Source organism: Calidris pugnax, unplaced genomic scaffold, assembly GCF_001431845.1.
Source record: "Calidris pugnax isolate Ruff unplaced genomic scaffold, ASM143184v1 scaffold70, whole genome shotgun sequence".
Classification (NCBI taxonomy): Eukaryota; Metazoa; Chordata; class Aves; order Charadriiformes; family Scolopacidae; genus Calidris; species Calidris pugnax.
Window position 1 is genome coordinate 6,745,487 of NW_015090862.1, and position 12,298 is coordinate 6,757,784.

Below are 12,298 nucleotides of genomic sequence, written 5' to 3' on the forward strand. Positions count from 1 at the left end.
TGCAGTGAAATGCAGTTAATTCCATTTTCCAACTGAGTAAATATTTGTGGAATTTTTTTTTTATTATTATTATTTCAGGACTTCATATTGCTCTGTTGTTTGGTAGGGTTGTGTAATAGAAAAATAATTTAATGACATGGCCCATCCTTCTGCCCACCCCCAAATAATTTGGAGAGATGTCACTTTAAACTCGTTTTATATTCTCTACCAAACAGAAAGACTAGATCATCCTTGCATTTTTAAAGCATCTACTAAAAGACAGGCTAAACAATTTTATGAATTCACAGAAAAAAGTAGTGAAATTTTTAAAATACAAATAAGCTTCTGTAGGTGTCACAATGCTTTGTAGAAGTAAGATAATTCCCTTTTAAGTGTTTACTAAAATGGCCTGCATCTGCTGATAAACTCTGCAGACTTATGCAACACCCAGTCTAGCAACAGTCCATATTATAGTTAACAGATAAAATCAAATTGCTGCAGAGTAAATGTTAGCAAGAAAACACAACAGTTTATGAGGCAAATATATGTGATATCTCTAAAGCTGCTCCTTCTACTAATTCATACTGCTATTCAGCTTGCAATATAATCTGCTGGAGAGTAAACACACACAAGCACTCAGAGTGTGGGATACCTATGGGTGCCAGTGGGAAAATCTTATGTTCAAAGCTTGGGAGTTAGAGGTAAGTTTTCTCATGTAACAGAAATACAGCATTAGAAAATAAATTCTCATTTCAGAGAAGCTGACTACATAGCCTGTATTGCCTCTCCTGAAATACAGGAATTCATATTTTGGAATCAAGTGAAATGTGCTTTCAGATAAAATTAGATGTCTTAAATCACGTAGTATGACTGTTCTTATCTATTATATACTACACAGCAAATGTGCATTTGCCAAGCTACTCAATTCATCCTTTTCAAAGCAGTCACTGAAGTACCATTTTTCCAGTGTACCACCCTGAAGGCAAGAGTAAGGAACAAGAGGCGCTGTGATAAAGTAGTGATGCCCCTTTAAGACAGTTATATAATTTTGCAGATACAAATTTCTTGATTTTAACATTATTTGTAGAATAAACTCTAGCCATATTATAGAAAAAAAAAGCACATTCTCATGGCTTTTGCATTTGGAATTCAACAAATGCTACAATTATTTTGTCTTGACAGTTCAACCTGATGGATTAATATTAAGAAATATTAAATGTTTTCTTGAAGCAGTTACTAAAGCTTGGATCCAAATGTGTAACATAGATGTTAAAATATAAGGCTGGAAAGATGATATATAATTTTCAGCAAATTATAACACTTCTTTTCGAAAGCTACTGAAGTGAAATAATAGATTTTTTTAAAAATAATTTTTCACTTATGAATCTTAAATGAACAGCAATCAATCTAATGTCATCTTCCCTAAAGCCACAGGATAATTTTAGAGTCATGTCCAATGCGATGACTAAGTTGTGAGTTAACATGTTCATTTTGAAACTCATCTTGTTAAACATTTTAGAGTTCATAGCCATCTGTGGGTTTCTTTATAATATATTGCTCTTTCTCAAATGAATAAAATGAAAACAGCCTGAGTGCTTTGATATGAAGAAACACTGTACTGCTCTGTATTTACTTACAGTAAACTAACAATAACGAATGAGCAATAGCATGAAACAAGGTGGCCTTACCTGGTCCACTAACTGGAAGTAGAGATCATAGCAATTGTCAAAAATGTATTTATAAGTTGAGTCTAGGCAAGCTCTTACACAGTCTTTCACCACAGTACTAGCTCGAGGTGGGCTCTGCAGTTCAAGGACCTAATAAAATATTTCATAAATGGTAGAATATCAGAATTAGATTGAATAAAAAAAAAAATCCAAGTGTTGCAATGAATGTAGTTCTGTAATACAGGATGAAAAGTGTTGAAATATAATAATGATGAAAGTAGACTTACGGTGATCTTAGAGATGCATTAAAACACATAATTAAGCAAGTAGATTGTATTGTTGTTTTATTTGAATGAAATTATTCATATGATGAAAGAGGCCTATGTGCCCAAGGGTTTACAGCTTTGGGTTTTTCACTAGAGCTCTTCATTTTTTTAAAGCAAAGGGTTCAGCTTTTTACTCCACTTTAGGATACATTAATTTAAACTTCTAACTTAGTAGATTATTTTAATTCTCTTTATGTAGTCCCTAAAAAGGTGAAATAACACGCTATTGCAACAAACATTGCTTTGTGTTTCTGTATTTTCATCTAGTAATACCGATGTGTACCATTCCATTCCAAAAATATTTCAGCACTTGACCATCTAGATATCAACATCTGGAGTTACTAAAGCAAGTAGAGCCAACAAACCTATTTTGCTGTTTGACATGTGATATTATGATACTACTAGGAAAACATTATTCTATATGACACATGTTCCTAAGGAAAACATTATTTAATATGACACATGTTCCTAAGGGGTTCAACTGAGTTTGCTTTATGTGACTTGACTTTAAACTAATTAAAAAGGTAAATTTTTTGTTTCCTTCAGGAGATGTAAAGATAATTGTCAAAAAAGTAAAAGGTAGTAGTTTGTTTTTCAACAGTAATGACTTTTACCACATTGTTAACAGAAAGCATGAATAAGATTGTTTTGCCTCAATGATCTTCAGTAAGTTGACAGATTTAATTTAAAACTAAAGGAGATGAATTGTTTGGAAGTATTAAATAGAGTATAATTTTCTGGAAAATAAAAGTCAACCGGTTTTTTTTTTTTTTTTAAGTAATTGTGAAAATAAAGGGCAATACCTTCATTCGAAAAAAAGTAATGCTGGTAAGCAGGTCCACAGTTGATTTCAGATCTTGAAGTCTTTCTGAATTGCTGGCTGGAAAATTATCCTGGTGAATCAGGAAGAGAGAAATCATGCAAATTGGAGTTACAGGTAAGATCCTGGAACAGTTAGGAAACACACCCTCTAGGAAAACAAAGATGCTTCTTGGAAGGATTAGAAATGTGTTACCTGAACTCTGCCTGTGGGGAAGTCAGTGATAAGTATGCCTTTGACATGAATAGGAACATTTCTGATAATACTCCTGTGTTTTTAATATGAACAATTTAAAATATTGTGATATTTTCAAAACAGTAATGGAATAAAAAATACTACAAAAAGACTGGAAAATGTTGGTACTGAAAATCATTTATGGGCTCTCCATGCTACATAAATCACTTGTAGGCATAAATGCAGTTGCAAGCTTAATGAAGAAATCATATATGAAATGTTTGCTATGATCTCTAGGTTAAGAGGAAAACTGATTGGAAGTAATTTTATTTAAATAGCTTCATACTAATGAAACATCAGCCAAATATCCTCATGCTCCAATATTATCTGGATAACATTGTCCAAAATTAAAGGATCCTAGGATGAAAATATCTGCTGCATAAACATATGGTCCTAAAAACCAGATATGTGCAACTTCTACTACATCTAATGCCTTGGGGTTCTTCTAAACATTCCTATTCTCCTTCAGTTTCAGAAAGCAGGCCAGATGAACAGAGAAATCCCTGAGTTGGAGGCTGCCATTCCTTGAAACTGAAAGGAGAGCCATAGCTGAGGGAGCCCTCATCACTCATCCAAAAATTTCATGACCCAGTGGAATGGAAAAGTTCTGAACTCTCTCTTCAGAGTGGTATAATAACTGACAGGTATTCAGTGTGTGCTTCTTTCCTGAAGGGCTGGAATTAGAGCATACCTCAGTGGAAAGAGCTTCCATGAGGCAGAAATGAAACTGGAATTCCTATCATGTAGAAAAACGAGGAGTCAAGTCTCTTTCAACATTCCTAGGATCTCAGCATGGAAGTTGTAGCTAAGATGTCAGAATAAATACAGCAGTAACTGCAATTTGCACTACATGAGTCAGCAAAAGTAATTCCCAGATGAATTAACTTAATCAAGTTATGGATTAATTTAACTGAAGCTGATGAATTCTACTCTTTTTTGAATGTCTGTGCATCCCTTGATGCAAATTGGAAAAATATTGTTTTTTAAACTGCTTAAATTCTGTAAGTTTTTGTTCTCTGTATTTGGGGTGTCATGTCAGCATCCAATATTTTCATTAATCTCTAAAACTTCTTTGCGCACACAAAAAAAACATTAGAGTTTTCCTCTAGATAGAATACACGGCACATACCCTGTATTTAGATAAATCAATCCTCAGAGAATTGTGCAGCTGATCCAGCAGTTTTATGAACTTTTCCCTCTGTAAAAAGAAAACAATAATATGTTGCATAAGAATTTTCAGGTGCCTGTAATTGGTGGGTTTTGTAGAAAACTGTTTTCTATTCTTATTTGAAAAATAGATTGTTTTCCATTGTTTTATATAAAAGTGCTGGTCTGAGATATCTGTATTTCAAGGCCATGCAGTGTGTCTTCTATCACTTTACTTTCCCTTTCTATCCTATATTGTGATTTACCCGGTATGCATTCAATACTGTGCAGCTGAGCAACACATTAGTGAGGTGACATACTTTCCTATGCAGCATTTTCCTTTTTTAATGACTGATGCATTGTTAAATAACTCAAAATATCAATAAATTGAAATGCATTGCCCAATTTCTCCGAATAAAAAAACAATGGCATCAATACAGTATAAAGTCCAAAGTTTCAAGTCGTGTTCACAAGGCTTATTAGAACAGATAAACTTGTTAAATTTTTATATTTGCCTTGTACACTCTTCCTCCCTCCCTTTAATGTGTAAGAAATGCTGCTCATTTACAGCAGACTTTGGTGTAAAAGTATAATTGAAAATTAAACTTCAGAAACAGTGGCTTTTGTAAGGATAAGCTAAGTAATACTATGCAGTTATAGTTTTCCCTTAGGAATGTGGAGATTAACTTGTTATACTGATAGTTGAGGGTGCAGTGAAAACATTTTGCTGTGAGATACCCAGCTGAGTTGTGCCATTCTCAAATAATTCTAACGATAGTTTCTGATTATGGATCTTCATCTTATAATGTATTCCATAGTCCACTGCATAAAATTGTGCAGAAATCCTTACCAGCCTATGTGAAAGCAGCAGGCTTGTGGAAGTAGGTAGATCTGATAGGTCTCAAAATGCATGACTGTACGCCATCCCTGAAATACGATCAGCACTAATATGAAAATAGAGTTCTTTGCACACTGTCTCTCATCAGTGGAGTACCAACCTACACCAAAAGCCACTAATTTGGCACAGTTCCCTTAAGGGATCAATCAAAAGGGAGCATTTTTGTCTTGTTATAAATCTGTACTGAAATATTCAGTCAGCCAAATCCTTCCCAGCTGTAGCCTGAGGACTTGAATTTAAGATGTTCTTTTTGATGAATGATGTGCAGCTATCCACTAACAAATGTCTTTTGACCCAAGAGAGAAATAATCTAATATTTTGCCTATAAGTCAACTGTTTGAAAAAAGAGCTCCAAATCTCTATTAGTGAACCTTACTACTCTCTTTCCATCCATTTGTTGAACTATGAATTGGATTGGAATTTGCGTCAAAGGTAAACTAGCATTAACATCAAAAAGAGGACTTAACCTCCGTCCATCTGAGGATAAAAGTAGATCTGATCACGAGAAAAATGGAAAAAAAGTAGGAAATCCAGCAAAAAATTCTAAATTTCAAAAGCTGTATCGAACTCAAAAGTGTAATAGAGCTTGAACATTGAAAGAGTAGCCTTGTTTGAAGAAAGATGTAGTGTCATTCCATAATAAACCATCGATTAGCTTATGAAAGAAAACCCGAATAAGAACACAACAGCACTGTGCTATTGTGGTAATACAATAATTAAATCATAAATATTCTGCTAGTGCTTTTCATCTATAAAACTTTTTGACTTTATAGCAATGGCGCAATGCTAATATTCCTCTTTCAAAGTAAAGCTCTAACAGCAGGAGATAAAGTTCCATTTCAGGGACATGTTGTGTCCAAACTAAAGACCCAGCCCGAGTATATTTATATGTGAGTACTTCCACCAGACTTAACATTTGAAAGAAAAATATATTGATATTTAGAGTAAATATTTGTTTTTAAAAAAATATGGACTGAATAGACCTGAAAATAGTGACTTAATGGATTTTTAATCTATTTTTTTTTAAACCAGACTTATGACATCCCTTAAATTTGAAAATATATTAATGTTAGTACTACTTAGGAGTACTACTTCGGAGTATTTCGAACTAACTGTTGACTATTTGTAGCTGTAAGCAGTAGCATCAAATCCTAAGAACATACAGGATTCAACAATACTAAGAAAAATCAATCTTTGGTATTACCACTACACAAATTGTGTTATGCATGAAATGCAAACTAATATCTAGTTTCAACTATTTAAGGCTCTTTTTGAAAAAAATATGCAGGAATGCTGTACTTAATACACTGTCTGCTACAAATCAAAATTTGTTTTACCATCCCCAGCAAATTTTCTTTACAAAATTAAACATTTACACTTTTTTCCGGGCACGGATTTTATTAGTATACTGAGAGCAGTCTGACAATTGTGTTTCTGACTGCTGATGGGAACAAAAAAGCAAAAACAGAATTAAGTCTTTCGTGGTTTACTAGTCCAAATGTATAATTTCATAATGTTGTCTTGAAAATCCTGAAATTCATAATGTTTCTATTATTGTTAATACTGGAGAAAAGCATCAGTACCTCTAACGCTACTTCAAAAACTATAATTTGTATTTAATAAATTTTAATTACATTTAATATTTTATTTCATGTCAATAAATAGCATTTGAAAAACATTATGATGTTTTCATAGCTACTGTTTTTTAGCTTTGATATCAGTCATACAAACAACAGACATACAAAAAAGAGAGGAAGGAGTGAATATGTTCTCAGCATCAAATTGTGTTTATCTCTGACTTTATCACGTGTAATAGAAGACATGAAATCAACCTCTTTGAATTATTGCGCTCCTTTCCTGCTCTCATCAGTGAGGGTAGGTGAATAAACTAGAATACGAAGGGAATGTATCTTCATTTTTTATCATGTTCAAAGACTAGGAAGCCTGCAGTGTGAGATACTTATCCACAGATGGAAGGTTAGCAACCACAAAAAAATTACTACCACATTGTCAGATGCTGGTATTCCTCCTAAAATTTCTGATACCTAAATCCAGGACTTGGGCAATGCACCATTATTTCTGCAAAAATAAGAGTCCATCATTATAGGCTCTTGTGAGAAGAACAGCATTAATGGCTAGATCCACTAGGTTAATACGAGTTCACTGATGATGCATAGCTCAAGAATGCAATTGCTACCAATACTTAGTCTAGTGCAGTTAGTAGTTTGCAAGCCCCACTGCAATAAAACAAAAACTGATTGTTGAAGATTTTAGTACTATACATGTGTACCAGTGCTTGCCAGTACCCTACATGCCTCACATATCACTATATAAGGAACTGAGTGGTCTCCTATCTTAGCTTCTACAGGGATTGATTGTAAAGACCCAGGGTAAAATTTTCAAAAGCTAACAGCAAGTCTTATTCTTTAAAACGACCGACTTTTAAAAAATGTTTGAATTTAGAAGTTAATATGTTATCATATATTAGGAAAAAAAAAAAAGAGGTCTAGTATTCTATTGAAAAAGAAAGTCTACTTACCCCAAAATTAGTAGCTGCAAACCGATCTGAGGCAGATACGTTAGTTGCTGCTGTAGTATGAGCATAAAAAGCATTTATATTGGCCAACAAAGTACTCATAACTGCTGGAACACCGGGGCACATATATTTTGAAGATAGACAGGAAAAGTGCCTACAATTCAAACAAAGAGACAGTTATTAAAGATGGCATAGATTCACCAACCAAAATTTATTTTCAGCTACGATGATGTAACTTTAAAGCTACCTCATGGACAACTGTGCAGATACACAAGAGGAAAATCCAGGCATGTTTTATATAATCGCACACTGCTACTTTCATCAGTTGCACACTGATACTTTCAAATTCAACACAAATTCAACACCTAAATACAAACTCATGATTTAACTATCTTAATCGGTATTAAGCAAAACATTAATTACTAAACACAAATTTAAAATAAAACATGAATTTATCATCATAAAAGGCCTAATTTTACTGTGGCTTATATTTTAGGCTACATTATTAACGAAAGGTGAGGCATCAAGCAACTTCCGGGTTCATCTTGATTTCATTTAGGCCATAACTGAAACTATTCCACTTTCATTCAGGCCAGTAAAGTTTACAGCAAAGCATTTGGATTTCTAACTTTATTCAGATTCAAATTCTTAAATTGAAATGAAAATTGAGCCTATAGAACTTAGAGGGCTAAAAAACTTGGTTGCTGGTGCATTGTACTCTGCCAGCCAAACACAGAGTTGCGATGTAGCAGCACTGTTTGCTTGTTCAAAACAACAGGAGATGCCTGGTTATAGCGTAGAAAGAGCTTTTAACACAAGAAAATATGAGAAATAAGATGGATGAAAGATCCAGCATGAAGAGAGTGAACATCATCATTGCAAACCACAAATTTATAGTTAGGCAGGGTTGAGAGGAAGACAAAGAGATAAAGAGTAAATGCATAGAGATAGGAAAGAGTGAGAGAGATTAGGCAGAGAAGACAACAGTGAAAGTGATTATACAGTCAAACAGAAGGGGATGAAGACACTTCAGTCACTGTGGAGCTCTCTGTACTCTGGAGGTCCTGATTTGGCAGCGTGCTCCTCTTAGCTGGAGTCTCTGGCTCCTCTTTACTGTTTCTCCTGAGGAGCATAAGGCAGAGCCATGTGCTGGGCCTAAGCCACCTGGGCCCAAGTGCCCAACGAGGAAGAAAAATTAACAAGGTACAACTGAAATCAGTCCTGCTGAACTTCAGCTGAGTACTGTTAACTGCTGTCACTGACCAAATAATCTTCCAACCACATCATTCAGGATTATTTGCGTCTTGTACCTGGATTCCTGTTCCTAAATATATCAAAATTGAGCTCTTTATTGCAAGCCTGCACATTTACGCTTTCTGATACCCTCTTGTTGTCTGAGTGGTCCTCTAAATTCCTTCACTCTGAGGCCTGCCTCATGCTCTTGTGACTCATCGTGTTCACCATATTCCTGCTTCCTGATGTTCTGGGGCTGCAGAAACCTGCTTCTGCTGAAGAGACCACAGTTACCTCTTCTAGGGTCTCCCACACCACTGACTTAGTGTATTTGCAGATGCCTTTTGCATAACGCTTCGGGCTAATCTGCAATTTCACATCTGACAGACAACTCTTACTTCTTTTAGCCTGTATTTTTAAAAGGGAAACCGGGGAATGGAGTGGGCCAGCAGAGGCAGCACATAATGTCCCCTTTGCTTCTGCTTTTCCAATACTCCCCCTGTCAGTGCACAGACAGTTACTACAGATGCTCATCTACCGATTCAGAAATGGGTCTAAAACAATGCTCTGCGCAGTCAGAACCTCACACCACTCTGAACCAAGCCCTCTCCAACGCTTTCATTTACTTTGCGTATGAGACATGTAAATTGCAATGTTTACTTCAGAAATCTGTATCAGGTCACAGATATGTTAAAAAAGAAGATTATTCCAAAGCTCCCCAAGTGTCCAGGCTCAGGAATCACTCTTCATTAATGTACCCGATATCCATTCAGTATCTAGATATTAGAAATGGACACCATAAAATTACTGGACAAACTGCTTTCCTCAACAGCCTCAGTCAATGAAACAGGCTACAGAACCTGATAAGATATTGGGAATAGAATCAGCTACTTGCAGAAAGGTAAATGTGATGTTAAACACATAGAGGCAGTGTGTCTTTTAATTACCAGTAAGAGCTCAAAACATGAGTGTGATCCATAAATTAACATATTTTTCTATTTATTTCTAAAAAAATAAAGAGCAAGAGATATATACCAACTGACCCTCTAATTGAAAAACAATTGGCTAGAAAAATTCTAAAATTGTAATTTTCTAATTCTTTTGCATCTCACTCAAGATAAATCCTCTTACATAATTCCCAAGAAAAAGCCCAAGTCATTAACTGTGTACAAATACCTAAAGAAAATCCCAGCACATCTTCATATTTTGCTACTTTAAGGTATCATTCAAAATGTCTGAAGTGTTAGATACTGGGATGAATCAAGCCCTTAGTTCTGCTCCAAAACTAGGCTGAGGAGCTGAATAATTGCTGGGTTTTCCAGTTTACCTGGTCAGGCAAAGACACTGAAAAAGAAGGGATCTAACTGGGGACGGGAGGCATGAGAGGCAGGCTCACACTGAAGAGAATGTAGGGCTACAGTCTTTGTATACGGGGTCCCTCTGCATTCCCAGACCTTCCAGGACAAGCCAGGGAACCCACTTTGTTGGCTTTCTCTAGCACTAGACTCTCTTTGAAGTATTTTCCTGCTGGGTTTATATATCACATAGCCTGCACCGATATGGTGATATATATTGATACTTAAAGCTTGTATCATAGTAGTCATATTCAGAGTGCTTTGCAAATATTTTTCAGCATTCCTGTAAGGTAGATCATTAAGTGCTATTATCTCCACTTTACAAAATGGAGAGAAACTGCTCAATTCTACAAAACAAATCAATCACATAGGCCAGGATTAGAACTCAGCATTCCTAGCTATGTGGCTCATAGTGATACTACCAAACCTTTCATTCATTGCCAGTATTTTTCAGAAGTGCTTTTAAATACCATAATGTGAATCTAACGAAAGCACAACACGGCTACCTTCTCTTTAGGAAAATCTGTCATTGTATATCATGTTTCCCCATCAACTAGAAGAACCTTAGTTTCCTTTGTATAAAATACAATAGTAGTTTCAGGTGATTCTCACCAGTTTCAGGTAACCTTTAAAGTTAATAGTCATTTTGTCTAATCTGTTTATAACATACATTTTGAGAAATATATTTAGAGATGATCAGCACTATTCCTCTAAAAATTGACACCAAAATAATTAAAATATACTTTTACCTCTGACCTTTAATTCCAGAAATCTTTTAGTGGACCTAAAGAACCTTAGTGCATGAGGAACTCCAAGCTGGAGATAAGAAGGCACTAATAACCCCACTGGCCCTAGAGTCACACCTATAACATATGCTCTGGTGTGGGGAAGAGGCAGACAACAGGGGCAGTCGGCAGCAGTCACTATGTGAAAAACCATTGAGACTACTTCAACTGACTGCAGAGAACATGGCAGACAGCGGAAAAATAGTTTGGGTCAACATTTTAAGTTCAGCCAGGTGTCTTCTGCAGGATATTTGAACAATTTCACGTTAAGCTACCCAAGGCTTGAATTGAGCTCTTATCTTGAAAACAGACCCAAATTGTACTAATTTGTTGTGAAGAAAATTTAAAACTATTGATGTAATTTCTTTATCCTTATTGTATTACTACATCATTCCACCTCTAATTTGGTTAGTGAAATCAACGATAAAGCATCCGTGTCAAGTGATAGCTTATGTGAATTTTTGCTTCATTTAACTAAAATCTTTAAACTTAATAGGTTCTGTGAACTTCGTCATATGCAATATGGTTTATGACTTAAGAGTACTGATAACCCAGGTAGGAAATCTGCAAGCCGCCCGGCTTCCTTCTGCTTGCCAAAATAAACAAATCAAAGAGGAAACTTCTTTCCTTATTTTTGTAGGTCTCTGAAAACAGCAGCCAATAGCATGAGCTACTAACAATTTCTAACAAGACATGATGTCACAGCAACCATTGCTAAATCCCACATATTTTAGAGTAATATTGCATTGTTTAAGCTAGAGACACGTGTCTACAGCCAGGGCTGCTTGCTTCGACTTTATTACTATGCAGTGCCCGTGACACTTCCAATCTTTCTGCTAGCGTGAATCAAGAAAGAAGGCTAATTAATGTGCTGTAGTCAGTAAGCAAATGCTATCAATGAAAACTACTTTAATGAGTGATTTGTGTGCTTTTTGCAATGCAGGTACATTACCAGAAGACTATCAGGAGAAGAAGATGGCATACTTAATGCCCATTAACCTGCTGGAATAAGAACTATGTCACTGAATTAGAAGTATTAGGTTCTACCAGTGGTGACTCTTGCCAGTAAGAAGTGAAGATCTTAAGAGCTTTTATTGCACTTGACTCCACTATGCAGTAAATCCAGGATGCTGACGCTATGTATAATTTCAGTGTCTAGTCAAACACTGCTTCAATACGTGCTCTGCTTTTTGCCTTGTAAAGAGAAACAGATTATGTTGGGAGATGAATGAGAAGAAGAAAATGAATTTTTCTTGGTGGTGGAGAGGTCGCTTAATATATGTAGGTAAATATACTTCCAGTACGATTCCTTCAAAACA

The 12,298-nt window shown here is 35.4% G+C and overlaps 1 protein-coding gene across 6 annotated transcripts in view; it reads right to left on the reverse strand.

The window, feature by feature from the left end:
* The window catches only part of UNC13C (unc-13 homolog C (C. elegans)), a 157,985-nt gene that overhangs the window by 65,448 nt on the left and 80,239 nt on the right, over positions 1 to 12,298 (reverse strand). For all 6 annotated transcript variants that reach the window (XM_014944682.1, XM_014944680.1, XM_014944681.1 and 3 more), the window contains 4 exons: positions 7,610 to 7,760; positions 4,156 to 4,224; positions 2,776 to 2,865; positions 1,668 to 1,796 (listed from right to left, as the gene is read on the reverse strand). In XM_014944682.1, coding sequence (XP_014800168.1) covers positions 1,668 to 1,796; positions 2,776 to 2,865; positions 4,156 to 4,224; positions 7,610 to 7,760 — 439 coding nt within the window. The remainder of the gene's footprint in view (positions 1 to 1,667; positions 1,797 to 2,775; positions 2,866 to 4,155; positions 4,225 to 7,609; positions 7,761 to 12,298) is intronic.